At 41.9% G+C, this 15,584-nt stretch overlaps 1 protein-coding gene across 2 annotated transcripts in view; it reads right to left on the bottom strand.

Moving 5' to 3' along the window:
* LOC110986820 (sodium-dependent phosphate transport protein 2B-like) overlaps nt 1-15,584 on the bottom strand; it is a 369,275-nt gene that overhangs the window by 348,807 nt on the left and 4,884 nt on the right. The window contains exons 4-6 of one of the 2 annotated variants that reach the window (XR_015425441.1): nt 14,773-15,077; nt 13,917-14,010; nt 12,041-13,069 (exon numbers count right to left, since the gene is read on the bottom strand). Coding sequence is in view for 1 of the 2 variants with exons in the window: in XM_022249041.2 (XP_022104733.2) it covers nt 12,168-13,069; nt 13,917-14,010; nt 14,773-15,077 (1,301 nt within the window). In the remaining variant the exon portion in view is untranslated. Of the gene's footprint in view, nt 1-10,992; nt 13,070-13,916; nt 14,011-14,772; nt 15,078-15,584 lie in introns of those variants that run through there. The other variant, XM_022249041.2, reaches the window with a different exon arrangement.

The following is a 15,584-nucleotide window of genomic DNA, read 5'->3' as shown; positions in this document are numbered from 1 at the left end:
GATACGTTTTGTCACTTTTGACGAGTATATACGCTGTGCACATGTTTTTGACCAACCAGCAGAATACATTTGTAAATAATGCATGTGTTGATTGTACTACTCTTGATAGCTGCAAGAACATCAACACATTTGCTCTAATTCAGTAAAAACGACACTGCTATATAACGCATATTCATCGTACGCAGATATTTGTCCAATATTTAAAGTCAATCTTATAACTGTTCTGCATATCCTAGTGATAATGATGTGAACTTCTCGGGTGTCCATTTAGAGACACCAGATATTTCGCGAACACGCAATGCATCGATTCCTGCAAAGAATTTTTCTTGGCCGTTCCGCAATTGTATACTCTTTTCCAACGTATTGACAACAATTTGACATCCCTTTTCAGGTAATTATATTTAAAAGAGCAAATTTTGAAACATTAAAAATTGCCCATGCTTTCCTGGACAACTGAGGGCACTGTTGCCGTGATGTCATCTATGAAAGACATGTTTCAGTGCATACTTTTTTCTGTGTTCAAATTGCGAACCCAACATTAATTCAATGGAACATTTCATTCTCGCTGACATAAACAACAATGAATCACGCAAGGAAAAAGATGAGGTCAGCAAGTAACTGGTAGTTAACAAAGCGTGTGCCCATTTGCCTTCCATGGTTTTAATACTTTTTGATCTTGGAGCCGCCCATGTTCATGTCACGATCAAAGAGCAGCGCAAGCAGTCACCTGTATATGCGGGGGGAGGGGTTTGCGCGTGATGTGCGCACAACGGTCTGTAAGCCTATTCCATTCATTAAAAGGGGGTGTTCATAAGGAAATGTTTCGTTTAAAGTTCCAATCTCCTGCGTTTCCATTATCTACAAGGATTATTGAAGAAATTGTTCTATTTTCAATATGTACACCAGCTTTTGTTTCATGGAGATTCTAGAAAAGGATTCCCATGTCAGCTTCTCGGTCCAGCTATGGATCCTGCGTGCAAACACGTTTATAATAAAAACGCTGTGCTGTGATCTCCTCAAAATTAACACCGTAAATTCCATGCATAACAAAGATTAAATTTGTAAAACTCCCACCTTCAACATTGATTTTTTTAACCTTCCCAACTGAAGTCGTTTAAAGGCAATCCTTCCCTTCAACATGACCCTTTTTCCACTACATAAAAAATGAGTGATGCGTCCCATTCAAATTTTGTCCATTGCTTTTGGGAACGCGTATAGTCAACAAATTCTTCACGTTCGATCAAAACTTAGTCGAGTGGTTCAGGAGTTACCTTTCAAATCATCAACAATTCGTATCTGTTAATGGTACTCACTCCTCTGTCGTTACTGTTCCTCACGGAGTTCCGCAAGGATCCATCCTGGGGCCACTTTTATTTTCCATCTATATATATGACTTTATTAAATCTTCTGACTTGTTTACCTTTATTTTATTTGCTGATGACAGTAACCTATTCTATAGTCACCCTAACATCGATACTCTTTATCGTAATGTTAATCTCGAGCTTACTAAAGTTTCAAACTGGCTTAAAGCAAATAGGTTGTCTCTTAATATTAAGAAGACTAACTATATGCTGTTAAATAAGTAAAAAGCAACAGTACGAAGTACCTGTAATCTTTATTGATGATGTACAAATTGAAAAATCCGACTGTGTCAAATTCTTAAATCTGTATATGGAACAGAATTTTTCATGAAAAAAAATATTATTTGCACGACTGTTTCAAACAAAATTGGAGTAAATTAAGCCACTCCTCCCTCAGAATGTACTATTTAAACTTTATAATACTTTCATTGTACCATATCTATCATATGGGTTATTAGCCTGGGGTAATTGTGAGGTTAGTTTAAGCAATAGAATACTGAAACTGCAAAAAAAGAGTTTTAAGAATGATCCACTCTGCCGCCTACCTTGAACATAGCAGTCCGCTGTTTTATTTGTACAAAACTCTTAAAGTAAATGATATATATTTCCTTCAGCTTGGGATCCTCATGCACCAGTTAAACACCAAAAAATTACCTAAATCCGTTTGTTCTATGTTTATCAAAAATGAAGAAGTGCATCATCATTTCACCAGACAGCACATGGAACTTCATCATTCTTTTGCACGTACTACTCTTACACAAAATACAGTCAAGCAAGAGGGCCCCAGGCTGTGGAATTCCCTAGACACCTCTTAGAGAACCTACAAACATTCAAGCGTAAATATAAAGCTAAACTACTAAGTGGGTATTCAAATTCTACTCAACACCATTTAATTTTTGTGCCTTACAGGGTTACAAGGCTTAGTGTTTACGTGTCCTACTTTCTTCTTGTTTAATTGTTTGTCGTAACTATTGTATTGATCGTAATATTGTGTATTGTTCCTAATGGGATCCCTACGCGACAAGCACTGCTCTTATGGGATCCCATCCACAACCATTTTCCTTTTTGTCATACGTTTACCGTCTATAATTAGGTGGAAAAATAAAGAATGAATAAATGAAACTTACAGCGCGTGGAGATGAGATGCAGGACCACAACCAACCGTCGCACACAAATGCGTGTGCGGGCAACGCGTTGGCAAGTTAGCACGGTACGGTCAAAAAGGAATTGCAGGTAAATATCTCTCCCGAAGACAACTTTGATCTCGAAAATCAACTTTTCTCATATAAGTGAGAGTCCCATATAAGAAATATATCATACGGGTTAAACACTCCGAGTCACAGTTGAATTGTCGGCTGTTCCTGGATCGTGGTCCATGTTCACGCAGCTAAGAAACTAAGGATATGCACGCCATCGCTTCACAATACTGAATGAAAAGAGTTTGAACGTAGGGGGCACTGTTCGCACAACACCCTCCCGTCCCCCCCCCCATGCACAAATCATGCGTGCGCGCATTTTAGCAATGAAGGCAACGAACTTTATAGAGTATAAAACAAGAGCTCCACGGAAAGTTTAGGTGAGACGTTTGAAAATTGACGCACGAAACAGTTGAGCCACGACATCTTCCCGTTCGTTTAAGATCAGCATAGAAATTACAATTCCGTCACAACCTCGTCGTTTACTTTCAGAACACATTTAGGGCAAGCCGCAAAAAATGATGGCGCTGAAGTGCTCAGCTGAGTAACTGTAAAGTGCAATGTGGTCGTGTAACTCGAGAAGTGATGGTAACTGAGGCAGAGTGTGGGTTGTAGGCCAGCCCTTTGTGTGGCAAGGTGTGTCCTCAGGCAAGACACATCGCCGCAATTGCTTGTACCGTCCCAGGAATAACCTGGGAAGATGGCGTACCATTGTGTTTGGCTAGTAGTTTGCAAGGAAATGGCAACATCGAGTTATACAGTCCTTGGGATGTTACAGAGATCCTTGATATGTTTGTGGGCCCGATGAGCAGGGGTAATAACGATTGGCACAATGATCAGCTAATTCAGTAGTCTGTGATAATTCAAATGCAGTTTCGTCATTTACTATGGTAGATGCAACTCTGTATGCAATTGTGACGTATTTGTAGGTTTAATGACAACGACTCTAATGTTTGCAGGATTTTCACGCACATTGGTTCTCAAAAATGTCGCTGTGGAAAATATTGTGCGCACCCACTTCCAACAAGAGCGCATTGTTTTCTTGAAAGCTTCTCGAAACGTGGCGTTCAGACCGCAATAAATCCATGGGTTACAGGCTGAATTTGCATACAGGAAACAGGTAGTCAGCATCTCAGTGGCAGCAACTGGCGTGAACGCCCTAAAGAGGATGGAAAGTACGTGAGTACAGCAGAAGGGGGCCCAGGTGATGCCATAGACCCCTAGCACGAGAGTAATCGTGGTGGTAGTGCGAAACCTCTCCACTTTCTGGCCGGTGAAACCCTGCGCAATACGGAGCACCAGGGCGTGGATGATACTGCGACGCCTTCTGACCGCTCGGAAGATGCAGAAGTACATGAACACCATATTGACAAAGGTGGTGAAAAAGACTAAAAAGACGAACACGAGGGTGAAAGTGTGCCCTTCTGGCCAACACACGAACTGGTGAGGTGAGTACAGGTACTGACCCAAACCCAGAAATGGTAGCACTGCCACGGTGACGGCCAAAAGCCAGATTACAACCATGTACTTGACCACCGTCTCGACCGTGATCATGTGCATGTGTTTCAAGGGGTAGGCAATTGCTACGTAGCGCTCGTAACTCAGAGCAAACAGAGTGAACGAAGATCCAGAGAGACTCAGCACTCGCATGAACCCAACGGCCTGGCAGAAAACTGCCGAGTCTGGACTCCCTTGAGGACTGAGTGAGTCGTTGGAGGGGTTGACCACGAAGGGTAGAACAAAGCATCCAAGTGTGAGATCAAGCACTGCGAGATTGACCAAAAGGAGCCGCACCGTCGCCCTGAGTTGTCCTGCTCGTCCTAGCACGAGCAACACGAGCAAGTTTCCTGTGACCGTCAAAATCAGAAAAGATGTACTGAGCACCATGGAGATGCTCACTGCTATCCCTCGATCGTCTTGCTGGGATTCCATCGCAAAAATGCCTTCGACGGAGTGCAGGCAACTCTGTAGAAGAGGCAAGCTACTTGCGGTATAGAGAAAGAAAACATTGACTGGTTGGCTTCGGTTTTAGCTCAATGGAAGTAACCCGTTCAAGTTTCATTCTGTGAAACTCAGTGAAAAGAAATGCACCCAGCAAAGCCGTCGTCCGGGTAACACGCATAATTCCACAGACTGTAGTCCACTAAAAAAAAACTTCCCGACGTTGCCAGTGTCTGCTGGAAAATCAAAAAGGAAACTGAAATGCATCATCATCAGTGTCTGTTCTGGATGTGGAAATGTCTTCCCTCGTGGACAGTATTGGAGGGAAACAAATCCAGCATTAGTTCCTCGTAAAAGGATTGTAGCAGCGATAGTGCATTTCCATTATCCGTTTGGTGGAAGGCTTTGCTGGTAAATTGCCTACTCCCGCTTTTCCTCACACTATATTCACCATGGTAACCGCGGATTCATAATCAGCAGTAACCGATGTTCCAAACCCAGTAAATCTCTGACACCTTGGTTTTATCTTGGTGACCAGGTGCGTGCCGTACAACACTTTCAATCACATTTTCTTACGTGTGCAATCCAAGAAGACTATATAACATGAGAGTTCTTTCCTGTGCAATGATTTCTCTTGTTTGATGTTTTGAAGGAGATCTGACAGGCGAACGAACCTCAGGAAAAATAAATAATATACCTCAGCGGCCCGTGACAAGCATTTCTCGGAGAGCCTGAGTTAATTACTTGATAAGGGAATTCAATTACAACACAAAAAAGCCATGTTTAAATAAGTGGATGGCAGTTGCCATGGTGATTTTTGCATTCATTAGTCTGACGCACGAGCTTTTCACAAAACTCACGGGACATACGCATCTCTCGGGATGTAGCGTTCTATCAACACGCGCGCATCCTAAGTTACAAGCCGAAAACAATTCCGAAGTGCACTTGAACGCGACATGTCAGGACAAAGCAAACTGAGACAGAAAAGGACGTTTAAGCCACAGTGATTGGATTTTCCCGAGAGCAAATCTGCAGACTTGTAATAAACCTGTGTATATTTACAGGCCAGGAGTGGCTGCAAAAACTATTGGCTGTACAAAGAAGCTGAAATTGAAAGTTGCAGGTAGGTAACTACCATGCAGCAGAATCTAAAGATAAATTCAAAACAATCAGGAAAAGTTAAAAACTTCCAAGAGGGCAAATCTCAAAGCCCATTTCACCATATTTTTCTTGGGTTCATTTCTTGGATAGTGATTCCGATCGATGACTTCAATTTTACAAGAACTTTTCCTTCTGAAGATAGTCTCAAAGTTAAATTAATCGTCAATTTAGACAAAATGTTGCGTGCACTTAATTGCTAAAAAGAGCTATTTCAGGCCGCAGCTTTCTTACTTCATTTCACACAAAGCTCCTAGATCGATGGCCACAAAAGGCTCTCAAAAACGGAGTCTACGTGCAAGGACATTACCATTTCGTTGGCTTTGGCAACTGAAGGCTGTTTACCGACTGGCAGCATAAAAAGAGGATACGGTAAACCTGACAGGACACGTTATCTTTTCCATTTTTCACAAAATTTACGATATGGACTTATTCGAAATATTTCTATGCAAAACCCCTCTAAGTATCCAAATTCTTTTTGTGCAATACAACTAACGTGCCCAGCCTTTTAATCGAACGCCCTCACACGAACTGGTCCCGGGACGGATTCTACGGTGGCCTGAATCGAACATGTGGTCCTTCTCCGAAATAACCAATGTTCCACAGTTGAGATATCTTGTCACTTCCACCCCTGAAAGTTTGAGACATCTATCTATAGCAACTCTCCTGTTGTTGATCGCACAAAGTTATCGGGATCCACTGGTACTTTTCAGCAAGTGTAAATCCGACGTGGTCATGTCTTTCCACCTTTAGTGTGAACTTTTCACCTTCACCAAGCGTTCGTATACCCCGTTTTTCACAGTGCATTGTGTAATCCCTTAGAGTCAATACACGTGCACTCGTGGAACCACGCTTCAATCACCGAAATCATATCACTGAGATCAAGAGGTCTTTCGGAAAATTGCCTGGATTACGCCAGAAATGATTACGGAAAAGCCGGTGCTACACCTGATCATACTGCACTGAGCACGCGAGGAACGGATCGTTATGAGTTATGTTTGGCATTAGTGTCTTGGTTTAGGCATGAATATATTATTAACTATTTCCTGACTTATTGTGCAAACAATAGCTTTTCAAATCAAATTGAATCTTGGGCATTTAAAAAAATCTCTGTGGACTTGAATGATATCAGTAACAAAAAAAACTGAGTGCATGTAATTGACAAAGTTGAAAGACTTGTTTATGTTTTTCAGGAATTTATCAATAAATCCTCAATGCTTAACACGATTCCCTTGCCTGACAAATGAATCCTACGTCCTTCAGTGAAAGAGTGTTCACCCATGTTCTCATCATCTCACATAATTTGTTCCAGGCAAAACATTTACCAAATTTTGTGAAGGTTAGTTTCAACAGCTGTCCTTTACTGATGTGAGAACCATTTTAAAGAAATTCCGAGGTGATATAAAATCTGCGATATCCATAAGAATGGAGTGACTCAAGGTCTGTCGGTTTTTAAGGTGAAATGAATATAGGTCAGTCAATTTGTCCCATGGCTCCAAACTGTTCTTTTCTTAATCTGCACAAATGAGCCTCGGTTTTGGCTCCATCTCGTTTTTTCCGTCAGTCATCCGTGATGGGCAATTTCATTGGCTAGCTATTCGACACGAGAGACAAGGATGGGGAAAATTAACCCTAGAGTCCAACGTTAGCAATTTGATCTTCCTCACGCAAAATGAGAAAAAAAATGAGATTGATACCCTATGGTATGAACGAAAGCTTTTCAACGGCTATGTATTTTCCAGTTGTCTCACTGGACACGAGAAGCGAACTCGTCACATTCATTAGGATAAATTTATGGAAGTAAAAGAAGCTGCCATTGATATAAGATTATTGGCAGCATGCCAGCGTCTGTGTGCCTCGTGCACTATGGATAAAAATGATGGGATAAAAGTAATAGTAATGCAAACTTTTTATTTCATTTCTTCAATTCATTTGGCCCCTAATTCGTTTCTTTATTAAAGCTGGTCACACTTCAGGCAGCGAAACTCGCCGGAGCTGATACGTGATTAACTTGTTTCCCCAAATCGCCATTTTCGCCACCAGACACTTGCGCGAAACATTTCGTTGCTCTGCAAACACAGCGAGATTCTCATAGGTTTGTTCGTGAAACGTCCAAGAATTCAATTCAGGCAGCAAATTCTAAAGTTGGCATCACAACCGAGTCATGAGCCAAGGGGGCAGGTCAGAGCAGCCCGTATACATGTGTATTGCAGGGCACCGGTAACAAAACAAGCGACAACGTGTAGTACAAACACAGCGGCGTACACAAGAGGTCTCATTTTATTGCAAATCAACCATCTAAATTGTTCCTTGCGCCAGACATTCAGGATGCACATTGTAAAATGCTTGAGCAGTGAGACAGTTCAAGAGATGGGCTAACCTTGAAAATGAATTTGTGTCGCGAAGGCCGATTTAAGCCTATACTAGATTACTTCTACACAAGTAAATATCGACTTCAACCTGCGGGTCACGCCATCAGTTCGTGTTTCCGCTGAATGGGGCAGCATCGTGTGACCTCTGTACTACTGCATTTTATTAATCGTGTGAATCGACTTTTATCATGGGGGGGCATATGTTTAGTTTAACCATCATTGTATTATAATGATGGAAATTACCCTGATTATGGAATCGCTAAATGGAACCCATTTCAAACTTCAAAATTGGTGAATAGAGCCGTAGTTTCTTCCTCGACAGCTCTCTACCTCAGTCCCTCCATTTTCAAAATATTTTTAGATTCCCCTGAGTGATCAAGAACAGTGCATAGTTTGGCATACTTCCAGCACGAAGCGTATTGTTGAGTTTATATATGTTTGAATTTATCTTGGGTGTCTCGTATACAAGACCAGATCCGAAGTTTCGGAGGCCAGATTTGTTTAGGAGCCCAAATTTAGAAATAAATATTTAAAAAAAAACCTTCCTGGCCTTTCTGAGACATGAAGCTAAAATTGGAGATTGCTGTAAACATTGGGTTGGAGGGGAAAGAGATAACCCCAGAATTGGCTTTCTCTCAGTTTTAGAAGAAAAAAAATTCTCCCTTTGACCCCATACTCCCTGATCAGCCGATGTACATGTACTCGTGATTTTTTTCTGTATTCGCACAAATTTTTACACTGCAAAAAGTTGTTTAGAATTAGTTAACCACACTTTCGAACAATTTCCCACTCTGTTGGCAACTGTTTTTAATTTTTTTTTATGTTAAACACTAAACATGTTTGCAATACCGATGGTCAGTTTTCAGCAAGTTGAGCTTAGATGTTGAGGAATTGCAGACAAAATAATGTTTAGCTTGTCATGATAGAAAATTGTTTTTTAATCCCATTGTTGTCATGTTGTTTGTGCATGTACCGATGAAATAATGCTTACATTGATGAAACATTTGGCGTATTCTTTAAAAAGGGACTTTTCAAGGGTTGTGCAAACAGGTACCCTGAAAAAAAACTTTTAAAATTCCAAGCAAACTTCCTCATCACAAGAAAAAGCAGCCCCAGTACTCTCTTAATAACACAACTAAGCAAAACGTATTTTGTTTTCGGCTTCATGCAAAGAAGGATGTACAAACGAGCTCGGAGAAACTGACCCTCACGTCCTATGTATAGAATGTTTACTTGCAAAATATATCTCTCGCTGTGTATTGTAACCAGTTCAAATACTGTGCTCAGTTATTGTTATTAAGATATCGACTGAATGCCCCATTTTGAATTGCCCAGTAACTTTGTCGGTATTGTAAAAATCTGGCGTTACGTGTGGTATGATTTACTGTGGTTGTAGAACTATCACATGCACACCACATGGAAGGACTTAAGTGAACTTCAGCAGGGCGGTGCCGTTAAGGTTAAGCCAAACACCAGGGGCAAATGTGATCCGATATCATTCAAGTTCAGAAATAGAACCGGTATATGCAATATGCAGGTCAAAATACACATTTTTGACGTGTGCGTGTGAAACGTGCTTCGTGGCAGCTTGATTTTTAACCAGAAAAATGAAACTAAAGTTCAAAAGCCCATCATACATTCGGTGTGATGGTTGAAATCTATATAGGCCTAAGCAAAAGCAGATTATAAAGTCGCACTTAATGGAAGTGATCACCTACTTCACATGTACGACCTAAGTAAGGTTTACGTCGTGAACACCGCGATTCCTTGAATATTAAATCATGTACCAGTGAGTGATGAAGTACCGGCACTAATGTGAGTGATCACTTTTTTAAGTGTCCCACACGCTGTGCCATTCTTTTTATTCGGTGATAAATTTACTTTTTGCCACTTTGAGATTAAATCACAAGATGAGGCTTTGAAGTCACTATAAGTAATAGTACGGTACGTTTAGTCCCTCGGTATCGTTTCGACGTTGCATTTACAATCCAGATGGCTTCCCGAGTTCAGTGAAGTATACAAGTCTTGGTTCTAGGAGAGCAAATTTGGACCTTTTTTCATAAAAACGATTGTCCTTTTTTTTAATCTGTGAAAAATCCAATCCTAAATAAAGCAGGAAGCACTGTTTCTAAAATGCTGGCAATGTCAATTCCTTCCACATATTTGGTAAAAATGTCTGGAAGGGGGAACTTCCCCCTCCCCATGCGCCCAGTAAGAGTTCGCTCGTATCAGGGATCCAATTTCGCTCTGAAATTTCCCCTTTGCTTGACAATCCACAGAAATGTGAAAGGACACTCCATGAAGCAGCCCGACGTCGTAGAACAGGACCGCCTCTGGACGAAATAAGCACCAATGGTCCTTGCCATGCTTCCCCGTTATAAGATGACATGCGAACATGTAAACCAAACTTCTTTCTTGCCGAAACCGAGGTTTTTCGACATTTCGACACCATTACTGCAAAGTCTGGATGTGCTGTTTTCGTGACACGTCAAGCTTTAAAGGGTATTAAAAATCTTAAAGTTTTTACCTAAACCGTGCACAGGGAAATGTGGTCACAGTTACACAGACAAGGGTGTCGAGTTCATGTAAGAGTGATAACAAGAAATATATAAATGTACAGGTAGGTATACGTTTTATCCACATAGGTCGAAGTTTTGGGAAACGGGTGATAAAGTGTGGGCTCAGGACGGAACGGATTAAGCCCTCAGACGGTGAATAGGTTGAAAACAGGTCTTTTCAAAATTGACTCCACCTTGTTTCAAGTCACGCAAGTGCGAGTAGTTTGTGCCCAAAGCGCAGTAACGCAGTGACCACAAGAAAACAATGGAGCTGTGAAAGCAGTCCAAAATGTTGTTTTTACACCTTTGTAAAATCTTGAAAAGACGAGTCGGGTTCCATACCGACATGTCGTGTTTGTGTAAAGCACCATCGCTTGCAAAATGACGAACCAAGGAAACTGAAACATTAGTTATTCAATATTTTAATGAACTACTTAAGAATAAAATTTGCATTACTTTGAAACAGACATAATGTAAGGATGAAGTTAAAATGTTGAATTTTTCAAAGATCTAGTGAATGCAGAGGCAAAATTTCACCGACCTCTCCATACACAACAGCTCTGCGATTTTGTAGCAGTCCATGTGGTTATGATAAAACAATCCACGTTTTTGCAAAGCGGCACAGACACTTCGATAGTCATGTTATACAATCTGCTACGAAACAGTCAAATCTACAATGTGACCCGCTCTGTGAGGATGAGTCACGTCACTAAAGCCACTTTGGAGTTCAAGGCCTTTGAAAGAATTTTGCACTCTGTTTAAAATTAAGCAATAGAAATCCTCAACATTTCAATATCTACACAACGTCCATTTTCATTGTACCAAACTGAATGACACATCAAAGAGAGAGCTCAAATTCCTCAATCTAATACAAAGTGAAACTCAAAAGTAGCTCCGGAGACTTGCGACTCATTTTTACAGAGCGGGTCACAAATACAGTCCAGACAAAGTTCAAATAAGGTCTTCGTGGCAACAAATTATTTCAGCTACAGTACCTGTATTACACAGTGTACATGAAATGATAAAACCTATAGGTTAAAACGCACAGTCACCCCTTCAACTGTTTTCAAAACAAAACCCACATCGGCAGGCATCTATGACAACGGAAAGCTAAATACAGTGTGTCTGCTTTTCAAAATGTTTGTCACATTCTCTGCAAGGAGTCATGTTTAAAAGAGTTGAGAAACAGTTGTGTTACATAGTTATTAAATTATGTCGTGCTTAAAAATATAAAGCTTACTTTTGTAGTAAAAAGTCAGCATGTGGATTAGCTGTACATCATAAAAACAATTTTTTAACAAACTTTGTAAAACTATTTTCAATGCGTTTTTAATAGTATTTTCTACAGTCCTGATGCGGTGACTGAGTCACCTCATTGTCTGCCTTATAACCAGGCAAGATATGGGACGGAGGGGTATCCCCCCTTACGTGTCCAATCCCTAGACTATTGTTACCTAACACATCCCCCTCAAAGTCTGATTCCCATCAAACAATGACCAACACAAAGGCGGGGGGTTCTCTCCGTCCCATATCTTGCTTCGAATGGTCAGCCTCGCACACATTTCACATTTCTGCCTCGATTTATACCGCATCAAAAGCCGGGTTGTCTACTGGAGTGGCCTTATGTTGTTCTTTGTTGAGTTCAGTAGTGTCCTGCGCCTTCTTTCTCCTGGCCAAATTCTTTTTGATGCAGGAGCAGCTCAGAAGGCGATCGAGGGGCTCCAGGGAGTGGAGAGGTTTAGGAAGGAACTCCCAGCTACGGAGGAACTTGGGAAGGATGCGGGGGAATTTCCGCTGGAGGATGTTGATAACTACGATCAGGATAAGGAAGACGAGAACAGGGATACCGACTGCAAGGAGGGGGACAATACCCGCGATGGACAAGCCGAAGACAATTGCCGGGGCCACGAAGAAGAGCAGGAGGAGATAGAAGATGGCAAACCATCGGTAAGAGGCAGTTGTGTTTCCCAGCGTCTTCGCAAGAAAAATCGGCACTTTCCTCATGAAGGGGATCGGGTACCAGATGATGATGCCGGAGATGTTGAAGAAGAGGTGGCAGAGCGAGATCTGCAACGCGTTACGCAGTGACCCACCCGAGGAGGCTAAGGCGGCCAAGATGCCGGTCGCCGTGGTGCCGATGTTGGCGCCCAGGGTCAGCGGGTACATGCGCTCCATCGTGATCACGCCGATGCCGACCAGCGGGGTGATGGCCGAGGTGAATATGGAGCTGCTCTGCACGACAAATGTCAGCACCGCCCCGATCAGGATGGCCAAGTAGCCGGTCAAGAATGACAAGTGCCCGGGGAAGTCGGCGTTGATGAACTTTTTGATGAGGACGGCAATGCCCCCCCTCAGCATAGAGTGGAGAAGTTTGACAATGGCAAAGAGGCAGACGAAGAGGATGATGATCGAGACAGCCAGCATGATGAGTCCAACCTCGGTGTCGGTCATGGTGGTATGGGCAAACAGGTGATTGTAGGAGCCTGTAATCAGAGCATGCACAAACCATTTTAGAAAAATACTGAAAACCTAATTTCAAGCACTCAACACCGCGACCGAATACATCCTGTCCACACTCAGACCTTCTGTAAACTTTGGCAAGGAAACATTCAAACTTGCATCAAATCGCAACTATCGCCAACTGAATGGCATACGTGTATTAGCCGCTGAAATATGACAGAAAATGCAGGTTTAAAATGCGATCTCAGTACTGCCGGTCATTAGATCGAGCGACAGACCAATCAGAGCGCCACGGATGGCATGGCTGATTTTGGTAAGGTAGGTTCAATGCTTTCATTCAGGGGCGTCGTGTGGGGCCGGGTGTGGAACCCCTCTTTAATTAAATCCAGTCGGCAAATAGAGCTTCAGTCGCCAAATGAATCCGAAATCGGTACGCAAGCATGAAATGTAGCGTACTGCAGATTTCCACTTTACACGACACCAGGTCGGCGAATAAGTTAAAAGTCAGCACATTGCCTCTGGCACATCCCCCAAAGAAGCTGTCTTCGCTATGCCCCTGCTTCCGTTATCATTAGGGTCTTCAATGGGTACACAGGCTGATGTAATATTTGAACTGTCCTACAATCCGGCATGTCGGATATTTTGCCCGCTTTAAATTATGAAATTATGAAGTCTGGCATCTTATTGGGTTTTCAAGGTTCACATTTATTTTCGAAAGCCTCAGAAACCACACACATACATACCAATAAATAATTTCGGTATTCCGTGGGGAACTTGATGGAAGGAAACGATTAAAGTCTCAATATTACATGGTACAAAAGAAAAAAAAAGGTTTACTCAATGAGATGCTAAAGAGGAGAAAAAACCTACACTCCGTGTCGTCAGGATCGCACACCTTAAGGAGTCTGACATCGCTTGCGTTGACGATACCTTGAGCAACGTCCGTAATTACTTTTTTGTCAATCTGAAACAAAAGCAAAAACGTGCATGGGGGAGTTTAGTTAATACCGATGCCCTCAAACACGACCTCCATAAATTGTACAAATCCCCCTGAATGAACAAATACAGATTCGTTGTCAAGCCACAGGTGCGGTTAAGTAAGCCATGAACTTGAATGACAGAAGGTAAAAACTGACGTTCTCAAGCAAATTTTAAAGCTTGGGCAATAAACGACACTACAGTGAGGCCATGTGCGCACTAAAAAAACTAAATCAAGTGTGAAGAATGAAGTGACAAAAATACAAAGTCATTGTGTAGCCAGGTGAATCAAAACAACTTTTTAAAAAGGAGGGTAAAATTGACGTTCTATAGCAAATTTACTCGAATCTGAATTTGAAGTACAGTTCCCGTTTCATTCTGAACAGAATACGTGTAGATCATGTTTTCTACAACTTGTTAGTGCCAAGAAATGATTCTGGAGGCCATAATAAGGTAATCACTAATATTTATGCCATTACTTGCTGTAAATAACTTACTGCTTTCTTCATGTTTACAGAAAACGACTGAAATTTGATTTCTGTACCATTTGTCCTCGTCATTGCTGTTATATCTCCTTAAATTGAGTCCATTTTTGTCTCATTGTAGTCACGATGAATTTTGAAAGAGTTCGAATCAGAAATTAAAGTTGTTGATGAAAAACTAATCTGGTACATCAGCGATATTAGTAAATGGAAGTAGACTTTAAAGACAATCCGATTCTAACTCGCCTAGTCTCCAATCTTCTCACCTGGATTATCAGCTTGGTGAAAGGTCCCGTTATGGCTTTCAGAATTTCGAAGTCCACGTCCTGTTCCTGTAGATCCAGGCCCCCGAGAATGGCGTTGGTCAGCGCCTCCAGGTAGTGCGAAGCCACCTCGATGGGCAGGAAGATGAACACCGTCAGCCAGTTGAACATGTCGTGCACCGTGGCGCCGCCAAAGGCCCGCCGGAATTCGTTGCGCTCCTTGGCCTGGCCCAGCGCTACTATGGTGTTGGTGACCGAAGTGCCGATGTTGGCCCCCATCACGATGGGGATGCTCTGCCGGACGCCGACTGCGAGAAGAGGCAATCACGAGACGCCGTGAAAATGGGGCCTGGGCAGGTGCCGTTGTGTCCTTCCATTTTTCGATGGTTTAACAGAAAACGTGGAGGGAGTGGACATATTTTCATCCCCGTTATGTTTAATTTAGATCATGTTGGTAGGGATATCTACACTGCTTTAAAATGTACAGCGCGTATTGATGGGTTGCACAGGGGAGCGAGGCAGGGCCGGCTGTGCACAACAAGGTGCAGAGTTTATGTTTGAGAAACATGAGGTGCTGCACTCAACGGTAACGTAATAAATTGCTTACTAATGGGAGGACTAAATGCAAGAAAACAATATTTCGGACATTAATTTATAATGTTCTTTTGAAACTTACATTCGAGATACTCAAAATACCAGGGGCAAATTACGGTATAGTTCTTGATAAACTTCGAAACTTAATGCACGATAATACATCAGATGGCACGCGTTGCTTTCTGTGGATATTATAATTGGTACAAATAATTTTTGATAAT

The sequence above is a fragment of the Acanthaster planci genome, linkage group LG05 (genome assembly GCF_054643075.1).
Source record: "Acanthaster planci isolate LZ-2023a linkage group LG05, COTS_SCS, whole genome shotgun sequence".
Classification (NCBI taxonomy): Eukaryota; Metazoa; Echinodermata; class Asteroidea; order Valvatida; family Acanthasteridae; genus Acanthaster; species Acanthaster planci.
Note: the sequence above shows the minus strand (reverse complement) of the source record. Positions and strands in the feature narration are given on the sequence as shown.